Genomic DNA, 17,625 nt, shown 5'->3' with positions numbered 1-17,625 from the left:
TAGCAGCCTATTGTATGAGCCCGGGTGGCTTCATCACTCTCACCAAGGGTAGCAGCCTACTGTATTGAGCCCTGGGGGCTTCGTCTCTCTCACCAAGGGTAGCAACCTACTGTATTGAGCCCTGGGGGCTTCATCACTCTCACCAAGGGTAGCAGCCTATTGTATTGTGCCCTGGGCTTCGTCACTCTCACTAAGGGTAGCAGCCTATTGTATTGAGCCCTGGGCTTCGTCACACTCACCAAGGGTAGCAGCCTATTGTATTGAGCCCTGGGCTTCGTCACTCTCACCAAGGGTAGCAGCCTATTGTATTGAGCCCTGGGCTTAGTCACTCTCACCAAGGGTAGCAGCCTATTGTATTGAGCCCTGGGGGCTTCGTCACTCTCACCAAGGGTAGCAGCCTATTGTATTGAGCCCTGGGGGCTTCGTCACTCTCACCAAGGGTAGCAGCCTACTGTATTGAGCCCTGGGCCTCGTCACTCTCACCAAGGGTAGCAGCCTATTGTATTGAGCCCTGGGCTTCGTCACTTTCACCAAGGGTAGCAGCCTATTGTATTGTGCCCTGGGCTTCGCCACTCTCACCAAGGGTAGCAGCCTATTGTATTGAGCCCTGGGCTTCGTCACTCTCACCAAGGGTAGCAGCCTATTGTATTGAGCCCTGGGCTTAGTCACTCTCACCAAGGGTAGCAGCCTATTGTATTGAGCCCTGGGCTTCGTCACTTTCACCAAGGGTAGCAGCCTATTGTATTGTGCCCTGGGCTTCGTCACTCTCACCAAGGGTAGCAGCCTATTGTATTGAGCCCTGGGCTTCGTCACTCACACCAAGGGTAGCAGCCTATTGTATTGAGCCCTGGGCTTAGTCACTCTCACCAAGGGTAGCAGCCTATTGTATTGAGCCCTGGGGGCCTCGTCACTCTCACCAGGGGTAGCAGCCTATTGTATTGAGCCCTGGGGGCTTCGTCACTCTCACCAAGGGTAGCAGCCTACTGTATTGAGCCCTGGGCCTCGTCACTCTCACCAAGGGTAGCAGCCTATTGTATTGTGCCCTGGGCTTCGTCACACTCACCAAGGGTAGCACCCTATTGTATTGAGCCCTGGGCTTCGTCACACTCACCTTGCAATTTGGCCGGCAATCTGAAAAAAACAAAGCAACACAGAAGATTAGGATCCCAGTTTCCTCACAGAGAGAGACTGCAGCATAACTTCAATTGTTCTTCTGGAACACTTGACAAAGGGTCACGCCCCAAACGGCACCCTGGTACTTATTTAGTGCACTACTTTGGACCAGGGTCTGATATTAAACACCTATTATCTGTTTCCGTGTTGGAGACGGACCCAAACATTCATTGTAACTGTCCAGAATAAATCTGTCCATTGTAACTACCCAGAATGCATCTATCGGTAAACTCTATTTGGGAGTGCTGGCTGTATTTTTTTCATGTAAATTGGTTTACTTGTTATATTTTGATTCATTTAAAATGTGGTGTAGTAATTTATACAGGTAAGTGAATGAAGATCCCATTGGTATTTCCAATGACAACCTGTACTGTGTTGGCAGTGGAGACTGTCGTACCGTGGTTGATGAAGGCTGCAGGCCCCAGCCACAGCTGAGCACAGTTCTTGCGTGTCGAGTACATGACACTGAAGTCATTCTCCCCGTGACGCAGCAACATGTTCTCCTCGCTCTCCGACAGCTCGGCGATGCAGCCCACCAAGTACTCAATCTTATCGTTCCTTTTCCTGAAGTACAAGAGAAAGAAAGAGAGAAATAAAGGAAGAGGAAGAAAGAAAGAGAGAAAGAAAGAAAGAGAGAGAAAGAAAGAAAGAGAGAGAAAGAAAGAGAGAAAGAAAGAGAGAAAGAAAGGAAGAGAAAGAAAGAGAAATAAAGGAAGAGAAAGAAAGGAAGAGAAAGAAAGAAACAGAGAAAGAAAGAAAGAGAGAAAGAAACAGAGAGAGAAAGAAAGAAATAAAGAAAGGGAGAAAGAGAAAAAGATAGAAAGAAATGTCGATCCAAATAAGGGACGTGATCAATACGACACAGAAAATCAAGGACTAAAGAGCAAAGTGATTTTAGTGGTTTGAAAGAAGATCGGTCCATTTCAACGACGACGACGTCAGAACAACAGGAAGTGTGACGGTCGGTCCATTTCAATGACGACGATGATGTCAGAACAACAGGAAGTGTGACGGTCGGTCCATTTCAATGACGACGATGATGTCAGAACAACAGGAAGTGTGACGGTCGGTCCATTTCAATGACGACGATGATGTCAGAACAACAGGAAGTGTGACGGTCGGTCCATTTCAATGACGACGATGATGTCAGAACAACAGGAAGTGTGAAGAAGAAGAAGAAAAACCAGCGTTCCTCACCATTCCTTTGTGGCCACGATCTTGGCTCCGTTCTGCTCCGAGGAGTAGCGGTTACACGGGAGAATCTCAAACCCACTGTCAGCCGCAAACATCCGCAGATACACAAACACCTGGAACAAAATGGAAAACAAACTAACAAGTTACAAGGAAAAGAAGGGACTGGATCTTGTGCATGACCAACCTAATAAAATATATGTTGTTGGATCAGTTGATTGGTGCAGACTCTACTTCATTTAGTATTATTTATTGAACCTTGGTTTAACTAGTCAAGTCAGTTAAGAACAAATTCCTATTTTACAATGACGGCCTACGACCGGGCCAAATCCTCCCCGAACCTGAACGACGCCCGGGCCAAACCCTCCCCGAACCTGAACGACGCCCGGGCCAAACCCTCCCCGAACCTGAACGACGCCCGGGCCAAACCCTCCCCTAACCTGAACGACGCCCGGGCCAAACCCTCCCCTAACCTGAACGACGCCGGGGCCAAACCCCCCCCTAACCTGAACGACGCCCGGGCCAAACCCTCCCCTAACCTGAACGATGCCCGGGCCAAACCCTCCCCTAACCTGAACGACGCCGGGCCAAACCCTCCCCTAACCTGAACGACACCGGGCCAAACCCTCCCCTAACCTGAATGACACCGGGCCAAACCCTCCCCTAACCCGAACGACGCCCGGGCCAAACCCTCCCCTAACCCGAACGACACCGGGCCAAACCCTCCCCTAACCTGAACGACGCCCGGGCCAAACCCTCCCCTAACCTGAACGACGCCCGGGCCAAACCCTCCCCTAACCTGAACGACGCCCGGGCCAAACCCTCCCCTAACCTGAACGACGCCCGGGCCAAACCCTCCCCTAACCTGAACGACACCGGGCCAATTGTTAGCCGCCCCATTAGGACTCCCAATCGCGGCCGGTTGTGATGCAGCCTGGAATCGAACCAGGGTCTGTAGTGAGGCCTCTAGCACTGAGATTCAGTGCCTTAAACCTGCTGCGCTACTCGGGAGCCTTACATAATGACTGTTCATCAGCCCAGCACCACATCAATAAGAGAGATATGTGTTGCCTTACATAATGACTATTCATCAGCCCCCCATCAATAAGAGAGATATGTTGCCTTACATAATGACTATTCATCAGCCCAGCACCACATCAATAAGAGAGATATGTTGCCTTACATAATGACTATTCATCAGGCCCCCATCAATAAGAGATATGTTGCCTTACATAATGACTATTCATCAGCCCCCCATCAATAAGAGATATGTTGCCTTACATAATGACTATTCATCAGCCCAGCACCACATCAATAAGAGAGATATGTTGCCTTACATAATGACTATTCATCAGCCCAGCACCACATCAATAAGAGATGTGTTACCTTACATAATGACTATTCATCAGCCCCCCATCAATAAGAGAGATGTTGCCTTACATAATGACTATTCATCAGCCCAGCACCACATCAATAAGAGATGTTGCCTTACATAATGACTATTCATCAGCCCAGCACCATATCAATAAGAGATGTGTGTTGCCCTACATAATGACTATTCATCAGCCCCCCATCAATAAGAGAGATGTTGCCTTACATAATGACTATTCATCAGCCCCACATCAATAAGAGATGTTGCCTTACATAATGACTATTCATCAGCCCAGCACCACATCAATAAGAGATATGTGTTGCCTTACATAATGACTATTCATCAGCCCAGCACTACATCAATAAGAGAGATGTGTTGCCTTACATAATGACTATTCATCAGCCCCCCATCAATAAGAGATGTTGCCTTAAATAATGACTATTCATCAGCCCAGCACCACGTCAATAAGAGAGATATGTTGCCTTACATAATGACTATTCATCAGGCCCCCATCAATAAGAGATGTGTTGCCTTACATAATGACTATTCATCAGCCCCCCATCAATAAGAGAGATGTGTTACCTTACATAATGACTATTCATCAGCCCAGCACCACGTCAATAAGAGAGATATGTTGCCTTACATAATGACTATTCATCAGCCCCCCATCAATAAGAGATGTGTTGCCTTACATAATGACTATTCATCAGCCCCCCATCAATAAGAGATGTGTTGCCTTACATAATGACTATTCATCAGCCCCCCATCAATAAGAGAGATGTGTTACCTTACATAATGACTATTCATCAGCCCAGCACCACGTCAATAAGAGAGATATGTTGCCTTACATAATGACTATTCATCAGCCCCCCATCAATAAGAGATGTGTTGCCTTACATAATGACTATTCATCAGCCCCCCATCAATAAGAGAGATGTGTTGCCTTACATAATGACTATTCATCAGCCCAGCACCACATCAATAAGAGATATGTTGCCTTACATAATGACTACTGGATGTCAGAAGGTGAATTCACCAATTTGTAAGTCGCTCTGGATAAGAGCGTCTGCTAAATGACTTAAATGTTAAATGTAAATGTAATGTAAATGTAATGTAAATGTATTCATCAGCCCAGCACCACATCAATAAGAGATGTGTTGCCTTACATAATGACTATTCATCAGCCCCCCATCAATAAGAGAGATGTGTTGCCTTACATAATGACTATTCATCAGCCCCCCATCAATAAGAGAGATGTGTTGCCTTACATAATGACTATTCATCAGCCCAGCACTACATCAATAAGAGATGTGTTGCCTTACATAATGACTATTCATCAGCCCCCCATCAATAAGAGAGATGTGTTGCCTTACATAATGACTATTCATCAGCCCAGCACCACATCAATAAGAGATGTGTGGTTCACTATGAACCGTGCTACTTGTGGGAGTGCATCCCAAATGATATAGTGCACTACTTTTCACCAGAGTCCTGTATGTGACCTGGCATCGGGTGTCATGTGTGACTCTGTGGTGTTGTAATCTCACGTGCTGTTTGAAGAGCTTCTCCTGGGCTTTAGACTTGTGTAGGAAGTGGTGTCTGGACCAGTCTCCAGAGGTCAGTGCTCTGAAAGCCTTCTCCAGGTTGTCGTGCTTCTTGAACCGCTCGATAATCTCCTTCAGCTCTTCCTGTCTTCCCTTGATTGGTCGAAACCTGTCACGACATCACAGGTGTCGTCGATAACAACAAAACATTCCGGTTTCCAAATACCATTCATATTATCTAGCAAAGGTTCTAGAAGGAAGACTATAAAGTGAATGAGACAACATTTCACATACAAAAACATTTCCTGATCATTCTATAGTGCTCATTGTGAGTAACTGCAATTGATTCAATATCTGTACTGCTTTTCCAGACAGTAGCACTCTGACAGAGATGAGAGAGGAGGTCTAGACCTGGCTCAGTGATGAGGAAAGAGTTCTATACCTGGGTCCATATTCGCAAAGTGTCCCCGACTGCTGATCTAGGATCAGTTTGGCCTTTTAAATCCTATTGAATAAGAAACCTGGAACCTGATCCTAGACCAGCACTCCTACTTTGAGATGCTTTGTAAATACAGTTCGGGATATAGACAGGTTGCCTGGCAACACCACACAAATGATGCAGAGATATTCTGGGGAATTTTTAAAACGCACATTCTACTTAAAAAAACACATTAACATAATGATGTCCCCGCGCTGCGGAGAGACGAGGCCCGCCGCGCCGCGGAGAGACGAGGAGGAACATGCGGTGGCTGGATACTTACCTGTCACTCTGATCTTAAAGGGACAGTGTGAGATTTTGGGAAACTTACCCAGATGAACTCATGGACAACCATGTTTATGTCTCTGCATGCAGCTGGAAGGAAGTGGAAGGCTGTTTCAGGAGCTGTAGCTAACTAGTGTTATAGCACAATGACTAGAACTCCATAGACATCCAGTCATTGAGCTAACGCTAGCTAGCAACCTTCAAACTGCACACAGACATAAAAATGATATCCATGAGTTTAATTGCCAAAATCTCACACTCTTTAAAATCAGTCTAGAGTTTAGCAGAGGAAGCCCAGGTATTGGATGTGGATGAGGGTCAGAGTCAGGTTTAAGGCCCCAGACTGACCTGGTGTTCATCTTGTGTGTCTGGAAGCCCAGGTATGGATGAGGATGAGGGTCAGAGTCAGGTTTAAGGTTAAGGTTAAGGCCCCAGACTGACCTGGTGTTCATCTTGTGTGTCTGGAAGCCCAGGTATTGGATGAGGATGAGGGTCAGAGTCAGGTTTAAGGTTAAGGTTAAGGCCCCAGACTGACCTGGTGTTCATCTTGTGTGTCTGGAAGCCCAGATACGGGTCGAGGATGAGGCTGGTGGTGAGGTCATCGTGCTCACACAGTTCCTTGGCGGTCATCCCAGAGGACGGGATACAGCGTCGCTCCGCCTCCAGGCTGGCCGCACTGAACCCTGGGAAAAACATGAGAGTAAATGAGTACGGTGAAGTTACCCCTAAGACCAGCGGTTCCCCACCTTTCCCATTCCGAGGGAACACACAAATCAATATTTAAAAGCTCGAGGACACCATACTCAGAACCATTTTAACATGTCTTGGCGGTCATATTATGATTAACTATTTGCATTGTGAAGCGTAATGTAATATCGATTATAATACGATTAATACTCCCAACTGTAATTCATTTAAAAAAGAACAATAAAAAAAACATTTTGTAAAAATAAATAATTTAAATTGTGGACCACCGTGGACGTTCGTCAAATTATTATTATGATTTATAAATGTTTTCTTTCACAAAATGAATAACAATTGGGAGTATAAAATAATAAAGAAATGTTACTTTTCACAATACGAACTGATAATAATAATAATAATAATAATAATGATAATAATAATGATAATAATGAATAATAATAAATGATAATAATAATGAATGATAATAATGATAATGAATGAAAATAATAATAATGATGATGATGATGATGATGATGATGATGATAATGATAATAATAATAATAATAAGCCTTTCATTTGTTTCACTGCAAAAATGGACAACATTTGCCCGCCGATATATGTTGTTAACTTCTGTATGGGCAGGTGAGACGGTAGCATCCCAACATCCGGTGAAATTGCAGAGGGGCGAAATTCAAACTACAGAATTATAAATATTTAACTTTCATAAAATCACAGGTGTAATACATCAAAATAAAGCTTAACTTATTGTTAATCCGGCCGCTGTGTCAGATTTCAAAAAGGCTTTACGGCGAAAGCTCACCATCTGAGGACAGCTCCCAGTGTACAAAAGCATGAAAAACATATTTCAACCAGGCAGGTGCGCCACGAAAATCAGAAATAGCGATATAATAAATGCGTGACCTTTGAAGATCTTCTTCTGTTGGCACTCCAAAAGGTCCCAGATACATCACAAATGGTCCTTTTGTTCGATAATGTCCTTCTTTATATGCATAAAAACTCAGTTTCGCTGGCGCGCTTCAGTCAATAATCCACCCAGTTTCACTCCATCAAAATGCATACAAAATGAATCCCAAACGTTACTAATAAACTTTTCCAAACAAGTCAAACAACGTTTATAAATCAAACCTTAGGTACCCTAATACGTCTATTAACAATACAAATTAAGACGGAGAATCGTTATTGTCTTTACCGGAGAAAAATACCAAAGAACGCGCTCTCTTCCACACGCTTGGAAACACTAAAGCCAAAAATGGGAGCCACCTAGAAAAACTAACATTTCTGGCTCATTTTTTCCAAAAACCAGCATGAAACTCTTTCTAAAGGCGGCAGTTCCTAGGGCTTCCACTAGATGTCAACAATCTGCGAGGATTTCACCTTATAATAAAAGTGACAGCAATTGAAATCAGTGGTTGGTTGAACATATTTTTTTTTTTGGGGTGGGGGGGGGATGTTTTGTCCTCAGGGTTTCGACCTGCCATATCAGTTCTGTTCTACTCACAGACATCATTTTAACAGTTTTAGAAACTTTAGAGTTTTTTTATCCAAATCTACCAATTATATGCGTATCCTAGCTGCTGGGCCTGGGTAACAGGCAGTTTACTTTGGGCACGCTTTTCATCCGGACGTGAAAATACTGCCCCCTACCCAAGAGAGGTTAAAATGGTTCCGTGAATGGTGGAGCCTTTGACAGTGATTTGGTGTTCCCCGGGAACGGAAAAAGGTTGGGAACTGCTCCCAAGACGCGAATCTTGTTGCATTTTCCCCACTATTGGTTAAGGTTCGGATAAGTGGGTCATTCCATAGCGAAACATTTTGCAACAGAAAGCTAAAAACCTGTGCTGTTATTGGACAGTATCAAGTACACAGTAGGCCTACATACGGCTCTGTTTCAAAATGTTGTGTCCTAACTGAACTAGGCCCAGGGTCATTCACGAGGAAACAAACTGAAGCCAACGGACTGAAAATGGGACAGGATTACCTGAACGCGTCCAATAAGAAACTCTTGTTTTTTTGCTGCAAAATGTTTTCCCATTGTAAAATGTTTTGATACGGTGTACACTTATGAATATGACCCACATATGATAGAATATATTCCCAGTCCCAGTACTCACGGCGGCTACATCTCCTGCTGCCAGTCCCTGGTCGGAGAGAGCTCCTCTGTGGGTGTAGCTGCTGCTGGGAGCGGGTCTGGCTCTGGCTCACGGGCTGCTGCTCACTGGTGGAGTACCTGCTGCCATTCAACACCATGCTCTTGGATTGGCCCAGCCACTTCATACCCACAAGCCCCCTGGTCCAGTTGCATTGAGTCTCTGAGTTGAGGGAGCACTCAGAGTGGGGAAGACTGGAAGCTAGGGGCTGTCACCTGGGGTGGGAAGAGGAATGGATGAAGGCCCGGTTAGAGACCACACACACACCATCATCCAGTCATACTGAAGACATGGTCTCCACCCTGAAGAGATGGGTGTGGGCCCGGTTAGAGACCACACACACACCATCATCCAGTCATACTGAAGACATGGTCTCCACCCTGAAGAGATGGGTGTGGGCCCGGTTAGAGACCACACACACACCATCTCATTACATCATCCAGTCATACTGAAGACATGGTCTCCACCCTGAAGAGATGGGTGTGGGCCCGGTTAGAGACCACACACACACCATCATCCAGTCATACTGAAGACATGGTCTCCACCCTGGGCCCGATCAAAGTGCCTGCGTACCCATATTTTCAGTCCAAGCCAGCCCTAGCATTTTGGGGCCCCTATGAGAAATTGTTTCCCCCCCACCTTACGAGCAAATCACTTTAGCCCCCCACCGGACAGCAGAGAATTTTTTTTTATTAAAAATGAATTTCCTGCCATTCTACACTTTTTGACATGGGGCGAAGAGAAGATTTAGCAATTTTATAACTTCATGCAATTATACTGATTTTGCCAATAGGGCAGAGTCAAAAACATGTAGTTTTACAGCTTATTTCCTTCAAATCTATATACTTTTCCACATGGTGGAGAGAAATGTTTGCAGTTTTTAATATGATATTTGAGTGAGAGAGAAACTAAAAATCAAAAGTGGTCGGTAATTCAACCATGATTACTACAAGTTTAGATAGCTAGCCGCTAGACTAACTTACGAATATAATTTGTTTTTTGCTGACAAGGGCTAATTGAGTGACTGTCAGTGAATGATATGAGAGAAACTGCTGATGCACAACCACATTTATAAATTGCAACATGTCCCCTGTGCAACTAGAGGCGTCTTGATCTCCTTCACTCCACACAGAAACACATACAAAGCTCTCCCTCACCCACCATTTGGCCAAATATGACCATAACGATATCCTTCTGATTCCTGCTTACAAGGAAAAATTCAAAACAGGAGGTACCAGTGACGGAAGTGGTCCGATGAAGCGGTTGCTAAGCTACAGGACAATTCAAAACAGGAAGTACCAATGACGGAAGTGGTCCGATGAAGAGGTTGCTAAGCTACAGGACAATTCAAAACAGGAAGTACCAGTGACGGAAGTGGTCCAATGAAGAGGTTGCTAAGCTACAGGACAATTCAAAACAGGAAGTACCAGTGACGGAAGTGGTCCGATGAAGAGGTTGCTAAGCTACAGGACAATTCAAAACAGGAAGTACCAGTGACGGAAGTGGTCCGATGAAGCGGTTGCTAAGCTACAGGACAATTCAAAACAGGAAGTACCAGTAACGGAAGTGGTCCGATGAAGCAGTTGCTAAGCTACAGGACAATTCAAAACAGGAAGTACCAGTGACGGAAGTGGTCCAATGAAGAGGTTGCTAAGCTACAGGACAATTCAAAACAGGAAGTACCAGTGACGGAAGTGGTCCGATGAAGAGGTTGCTAAGCTAAAGGACAATTCAAAACAGGAAGTACCAGTGACGGAAGTGGTCCGATGAAGCGGTTGCTAAGCCACAGGACAATTCAAAACAGGAAGTACCAGTGACGGAAGTGGTCCGATGAAGAGGTTGCTAAGCTACAGGACAATTCAAAACAGGAAGTACCAGTGACGGAAGTGGTCCGATGAAGAGGTTGCTAAGCTACAGGACAATTCAAAACAGGAAGTACCAGTGACGGAAGTGGTCCGATGAAGCGGTTGCTAAGCTACAGGACAATTCAAAACAGGAAGTACCAGTGACGGAAGTGGTCCGATGAAGAGGTTGCTAAGCTACAGGACAATTCAAAACAGGAAGTACCAGTGACGGAAGTGGTCCGATGAAGAGGTTGCTAAGCTACAGGACAATTCAAAACAGGAAGTACCAGTGACGGAAGTGGTCCAATGAAGAGGTTGCTAAGCTACAGGACAATTCAAAACAGGAAGTACCAGTGACGGAAGAGGTCCGATGAAGAGGTTGCTAAGCTAAAGGACAATTCAAAACAGGAAGTACCAGTGACGGAAGTGGTCCAATGAAGAGGTTGCTAAGCTACAGGACAATTCAAAACAGGAAGTACCAGTAACGGAAGTGGTCCGATGAAGCGGTTGCTAAGCTACAGGACAATTCAAAACAGGAAGTACCAGTGACGGAAGAGGTCCGATGAAGCGGTTGCTAAGCTACAGGACTGTTTTGCTAGCACAGACTGGAATATGTTCCGAGATTCAAACGATGGCATTGAAGAGTTGACCACATCAGTCATCAGTCATCGGCCTGTCTTCCTCCTCCCTGGGCCTGCTGTTTACACACAGCACTAAGAACCTGTCTTCCTCCTCTCTGGGCCTGCTGTTTACACACAGCACCAAGAACCTGTCTTCCTCCTCCCTGGGCCTGCTGTTTACACACAGCACCAAGAACCTGTCTCCCTCCTCCCTGGGCCTGCTGTTTACACACAGCACCAAGAACCTGTCTTCCTCCTCCCTGGGCCTGCTGTTTACACACAGCACCAAGAACCGGTCTTCCTCCTCCATGGGCCTGCTGTTTACACACAGCACCAAGAACCTGTCTTCCTCCTCCCTGGGCCTGCTGTTTACACACAGCACCAAGAACCTGTCTCCCTGCCTGTCTGTCTTCCTCCTCCCTGGGCCTGCTGTTTACACACAGCACCAAGAACCTGTCTTCCTCCTCCCTGGGCCTGCTGTTTACACACAGCACCAAGAACCTGTCTTCCTCCTCCCTGGGCCTGCTGTTTACACACAGCACCAAGAACCTGTCTCCCTGCCTGTCTGTCTTCCTCCTCCCTGGGCCTGCTGTTTACACACAGCACCAAGAACCTGTCTTCCTCCTCCCTGGGCCTGCTGTTTACACACAGCACCAAGAACCTGTCTCCCTCCTCCCTGGGCCTGCTGTTTACACACAGCACCAAGAACCTGTCTCCCTGCCTGTCTGTCTTCCTCCTCCCTGGGCCTGCTGTTTACACACAGCACCAAGAACCTGTCTCCTCCTCCCTGGGCCTGCTGTTTACACACAGCACCAAGAACCTGTCTCCCTCCTCCCTGGGCCTGCTGTTTACACACAGCACCAAGAACCTGTCTCCCTGCCTGTCTGTCTTCCTCCTCCCTGGGCCTGCTGTTTACACACAGCACCAAGAACTTGTCTCCCTGCCCGTCTGGCTTCTGCCTCCCTGGGCCTGCTGTTTACACACAGCACCAAGAACCTGTCTTCCTGCTCCCTGGGCCTGCTGTTTACACACAGCACTAAGAACCTGTCTTCCTCCTCCCTGGGCCTGCTGTTTACACACAGCACCAAGAACCTGTCTCCCTGCCCGTCTGTCTTCCTCCTCCCTGGGCCTGCTGTTTACACACAGCACCAAGAACCTGTCTTCCTCCTCCCTGGGCCTGCTGTTTACACACAGCACCAAGAACCTGTCTTCCTCCTCCCTGGGCCTGCTGTTTACACACAGCACCAAGAACCTGTCTTCCTCCTCCCTGGGCCTGCTGTTTACACACAGCACCAAGAACCTGTCTCCTTGCCCGTCTGTCTTCCTCCTCCCTGGGCCTGCTGTTTACACACAGCACCAAGAACCTGTCTTCCTCCTCCCTGGGCCTGCTGTTTACACACAGCACCAAGAACCTGTCTCCTTGCCCGTCTGTCTTCCTCCTCCCTGGGCCTGCTGTTTACACACAGCACCAAGAACCTGTCTTCCTCCTCCCTGGGCCTGCTGTTTACACACAGCACCAAGAACCTGTCTTCCTCCTCCCTGGGCCTGCTGTTTACACACAGCACCAAGAACCTGTCTCCCTCCTCCCTGGGCCTGCTGTTTACACACAGCACCAAGAACCTGTCTCCCTGCCTGTCTGTCTTCCTCCTCCCTGGGCCTGCTGTTTACACACAGCACCAAGAACCTGTCTTCCTCCTCCCTGGGCCTGCTGTTTACACACAGCACCAAGAACCTGTCTCCCTGCCTGTCTGTCTTCCTCCTCCCTGGGCCTGCTGTTTACACACAGCACCAAGAACCCGTCTTCCTCCTCCCTGGGCCTGCTGTTTACACACAGCACCAAGAACCTGTCTCCCTCCTCCCTGGGCCTGCTGTTTACACACAGCACCAAGAACCTGTCTTCCTCCTCTCTGGGCCTGCTGTTTACACACAGCACCAAGAACCTGTCTTCCTCCTCTCTGGGCCTGCTGTTTACACACAGCACCAAGAACCTGTCTTCCTCCTCCCTGGGCCTGCTGTTTACACACAGCACCAAGAACCTGTCTTCCTCCTCTCTGGGCCTGCTGTTTACACACAGCACCAAGAACCTGTCTTCCTCCTCCCTGGGCCTGCTGTTTACACACAGCACCAAGAACCTGTCTCCTTCCTCCCTGGGCCTGCTGTTTACACACAGCACCAAGAACCTGTCTCCCTCCTCCCTGGGCCTGCTGTTTACACACAGCACCAAGAACCTGTCTTCCTCCTCCCTGGGCCTGCTGTTTACACACAGCACCAAGAACCTGTCTTCCTCCTCCTGGGCCTGCTGTTTACACACAGCACCAAGAACCTGTCTTCCTCCTCCCTGGGCCTGCTGTTTACACACAGCACCAAGAACCTGTCTTCCTCCTCTCTGGGCCTGCTGTTTACACACAGCACCAAGAACCTGTCTTCCTCCTCCCTGGGCCTGCTGTTTACACACAGCACCAAGAACCTGTCTTCCTCCTCCCTGGGCCTGCTGTTTACACACAGCACCAAGAACCTGTCTCCCTCCTCCCTGGGCCTGCTGTTTACACACAGCACCAAGAACCTGTCTTCCTCCTCCCTGGGCCTGCTGTTTACACACAGCACCAAGAACCTGTCTTCCTCCTCCCTGGGCCTGCTGTTTACACACAGCACCAAGAACCTGTCTTCCTCCTCTCTGGGCCTGCTGTTTACACACAGCACCAAGAACCTGTCTTCCTCCTCCCTGGGCCTGCTGTTTACACACAGCACCAAGAACCTGTCTTCCTCCTCCCTGGGCCTGCTGTTTACACACAGCACCAAGAACCTGTCTTCCTCCTCCCTGGGCCTGCTGTTTACACACAGCACCAAGAACCTGTCTTCCTCCTCCCTGGGCCTGCTGTTTACACACAGCACCAAGAACCTGTCTTCCTCCTCTCTGGGCCTGCTGTTTACACACAGCACCAAGAACCTGTCTTCCTCCTCCCTGGGCCTGCTGTTTACACACAGCACCAAGAACCTGTCTCCTTGCCCGTCTGTCTTCCTCCTCCCTGGGCCTGCTGTTTACACACAGCACCAAGAACCTGTCTTCCTCCTCCCTGGGCCTGCTGTTTACACACAGCACCAAGAACCTGTCTTCCTCCTCCCTGGGCCTGCTGTTTACACACAGCACCAAGAACCTGTCTCCTTGCCCGTCTGTCTTCCTCCTCCCTGGGCCTGCTGTTTACACACAGCACCAAGAACCTGTCTTCCTCCTCCCTGGGCCTGCTGTTTACACACAGCACCAAGAACCTGTCTCCTTGCCCGTCTGTCTTCCTCCTCCCTGGGCCTGCTGTTTACACACAGCACCAAGAACCTGTCTTCCTCCTCCCTGGGCCTGCTGTTTACACACAGCACCAAGAACCTGTCTCCCTCCTCCCTGGGCCTGCTGTTTACACACAGCACCAAGAACCTGTCTCCCTGCCTGTCTGTCTTCCTCCTCCCTGGGCCTGCTGTTTACACACAGCACCAAGAACCTGTCTCCCTCCTCCCTGGGCCTGCTGTTTACACACAGCACCAAGAACCTGTCTCCCTCCTCCCTGGGCCTGCTGTTTACACACAGCACCAAGAACCTGTCTCCCTGCCTGTCTGTCTTCCTCCTCCCTGGGCCTGCTGTTTACACACAGCACCAAGAACTTGTCTCCCTGCCCGTCTGGCTTCTGCCTCCCTGGGCCTGCTGTTTACACACAGCACCAAGAACCTGTCTCCCTCCTCCCTGGGCCTGCTGTTTACACACAGCACCAAGAACCTGTCTTCCTGCTCCCTGGGCCTGCTGTTTACACACAGCACTAAGAACCTGTCTTCCTCCTCCCTGGGCCTGCTGTTTACACACAGCACCAAGAACCTGTCTCCCTGCCCGTCTGTCTTCCTCCTCCCTGGGCCTGCTGTTTACACACAGCACCAAGAACCTGTCTTCCTCCTCTCTGGGCCTGCTGTTTACACACAGCACCAAGAACCTGTCTTCCTCCTCTCTGGGCCTGCTGTTTACACACAGCACCAAGAACCTGTCTTCCTCCTCCCTGGGCCTGCTGTTTACACACAGCACCAAGAACCTGTCTTCCTCCTCTCTGGGCCTGCTGTTTACACACAGCACCAAGAACCTGTCTTCCTCCTCCCTGGGCCTGCTGTTTACACACAGCACCAAGAACCTGTCTTCCTCCTCTCTGGGCCTGCTGTTTACACACAGCACCAAGAACCTGTCTTCCTCCTCCCTGGGCCTGCTGTTTACACACAGCACCAAGAACCTGTCTCCCTCCTCCCTGGGCCTGCTGTTTACACACAGCACCAAGAACCTGTCTTCCTCCTCTCTGGGCCTGCTGTTTACACACAGCACCAAGAACCTGTCTTCCTCCTCCCTGGGCCTGCTGTTTACACACAGCACTAAGAACCTGTCTTCCTCCTCCCTGGGCCTGCTGTTTACACACAGCACTAAGAACCTGTCTTCCTCCTCCCTGGGCCTGCTGTTTACACACAGCACCAAGAACCTGTCTTCCTGCCCATCTGGCTTCCTCCTCCCTGGGCCTGCTTTTTACACACAGCACCAAGAACCTGTCTCCCTGCCCGTCTGGCTTCCTCCTCCCTGGGCCTGCTGTTTTCACACAGAACCTGTCTGTCTCCAGCTTTTCTCACACTCTTTACCCTTTGTAGTGTGTGAAACTACACAATGTCTTGCAGGAACCTGCACAAATGTTATTACAGTACATTATTTCGATTGTAAAAAATTTTGTATTTCCCCGCACTTTACCCCAGCCAGGTGCAAATTGGGGGAGGGACACAACAAATAAATAGCTTTGCATGTGTGACTCCTTACCACAATCAATCAGTATGGCAAAAATAATCTCTGCTCAGAGGTCCTTAGAAACAATTTTCGCAGAGAGAGGAGCATCTTCCACTTTGGAATGAGGATCATGTCTCTGTCAATTCAGAATCTAACAGTGAGTTGTAAGAAGAGGATGAGATTGACCCTCAGCCAGCCCCAGGGCCAGTCCCAGGACCAGCCCCAGGGCCAGTCCCAGGACCGGCCCCAGGGCCAGTCCCAGGACCAGCCCCAGGGTCAGTCCCAGGACCAGCCCCAGGGTCAGTCCCAGGACCGGCCCCAGGGTCAGTCCCAGGACCGGCCCCAGGGTCAGGACCGGCCCCAGGGTCAGGGCCGGCCCCAGGGTCAGTCCCAGGACCAGCCCCAGGGTCAGTCCCAGGGTCAGTCCCAGGACCAGCCCCAGGGTCAGTCCCAGGACCAGCCCCAGGGTCAGTCCCAGGACCAGCCCCAGGGTCAGGGCCGGCCCCAGGGTCAGTCCCAGGACCAGCCCCAGGGTCAGTCCCAGGACCGCCCCAGGGTCAGGGTCAGTCCCAGGACCAGCCCCAGGGTCAGTCCCAGGACCAGCCCCAGGGTCAGTCCCAGGACCAGCCCCAGGGTCAGTCCCAGGACCAGCCCCAGGGTCAGTCCCAGGACCAGCCCCAGGGTCAGTCCCAGGACCAGCCCCAGGGTCAGTCCCAGGACCAGCCCCAGGGTCAGTCCCAGGACCAGCCCCAGGGTCAGTCCCAGGACCAGCCCCAGGGTCAGTCCCAGGACCGGCCCCAGTCCCAGGACCGGCCCCAGGGTCAGGACCGGCCCCAGTCCCAGGGTCAGTCCCAGGACCAGCCCCAGGACCAGCCCCAGGGTCAGTCCCAGGACCAGCCCCAGGGTCAGTCCCAGCCCCAGGCTCAGGACCGGCCCCAGGGTCAGGACCAGCCCCAGGCTCAGGACCAGCCCCAGGGTCAGTCCCAGCCCCAGGCTCAGGACCGGCCCCAGGGTCAGGACCAGCCCCAGGCTCAGGACCAGCCCCAGGACCAGCCCCAGGGTCAGTCCCAGCCCCAGGCTCAGGACCGGCCCCAGGGTCAGGACCAGCCCCAGGCTCAGGACCAGCCCCAGGCTCAGGACCAGCCCCAGGCTCAGGACCAGCCCAAGGGTCAGGACCAGCCCCAGGGTCAGGACCAGCCCGTCAGCAACTAGCTCATCAGCCTGCAGGAGGAGAAATATGGACGTTAAAAAAAATGGTGAAATTGAACGGTGTTCTTGCCCAAGGAATGAGCCCCCCCCCCCCACGACTGCTAACGGGGAGGAGGCAACCAGGGACGACGCGGATGACGGTTACTCATTTCATACAAGTAGAGTAGGACATAAAGTCTTCTCTTCAACTGTTTATCCCAGACACCATACAGAAAATCATTCAGGACTGCACTAATTTGGGAGGGAAGGTGTGTTTTTGGAGCGA

General features: G+C 49.7%; 1 protein-coding gene across 1 annotated transcript in view; it reads right to left on the bottom strand.

Annotated features, from left to right (window-relative positions):
* The window catches only part of LOC135536833 (histone-lysine N-methyltransferase KMT5B-B-like), a 41,067-nt gene that overhangs the window by 6,503 nt on the left and 16,939 nt on the right, over positions 1-17,625 (bottom strand). Inside the window, 6 exon segments of the mRNA XM_064963081.1 lie at positions 1,112-1,131; positions 1,571-1,737; positions 2,371-2,480; positions 5,284-5,449; positions 6,579-6,726; positions 8,860-9,110. Coding sequence (XP_064819153.1) covers positions 1,112-1,131; positions 1,571-1,737; positions 2,371-2,480; positions 5,284-5,449; positions 6,579-6,726; positions 8,860-9,022 — 774 coding nt within the window. The 5' untranslated portion in view covers positions 9,023-9,110.

Source organism: Oncorhynchus masou, unplaced genomic scaffold (assembly GCF_036934945.1).
Source record: "Oncorhynchus masou masou isolate Uvic2021 unplaced genomic scaffold, UVic_Omas_1.1 unplaced_scaffold_670, whole genome shotgun sequence".
Lineage (NCBI taxonomy): Eukaryota > Metazoa > Chordata > Actinopteri > Salmoniformes > Salmonidae > Oncorhynchus > Oncorhynchus masou.
The sequence above is the reverse complement of the archived record's forward strand: the minus strand, read 5'-3'. Positions and strand labels throughout refer to the sequence as shown.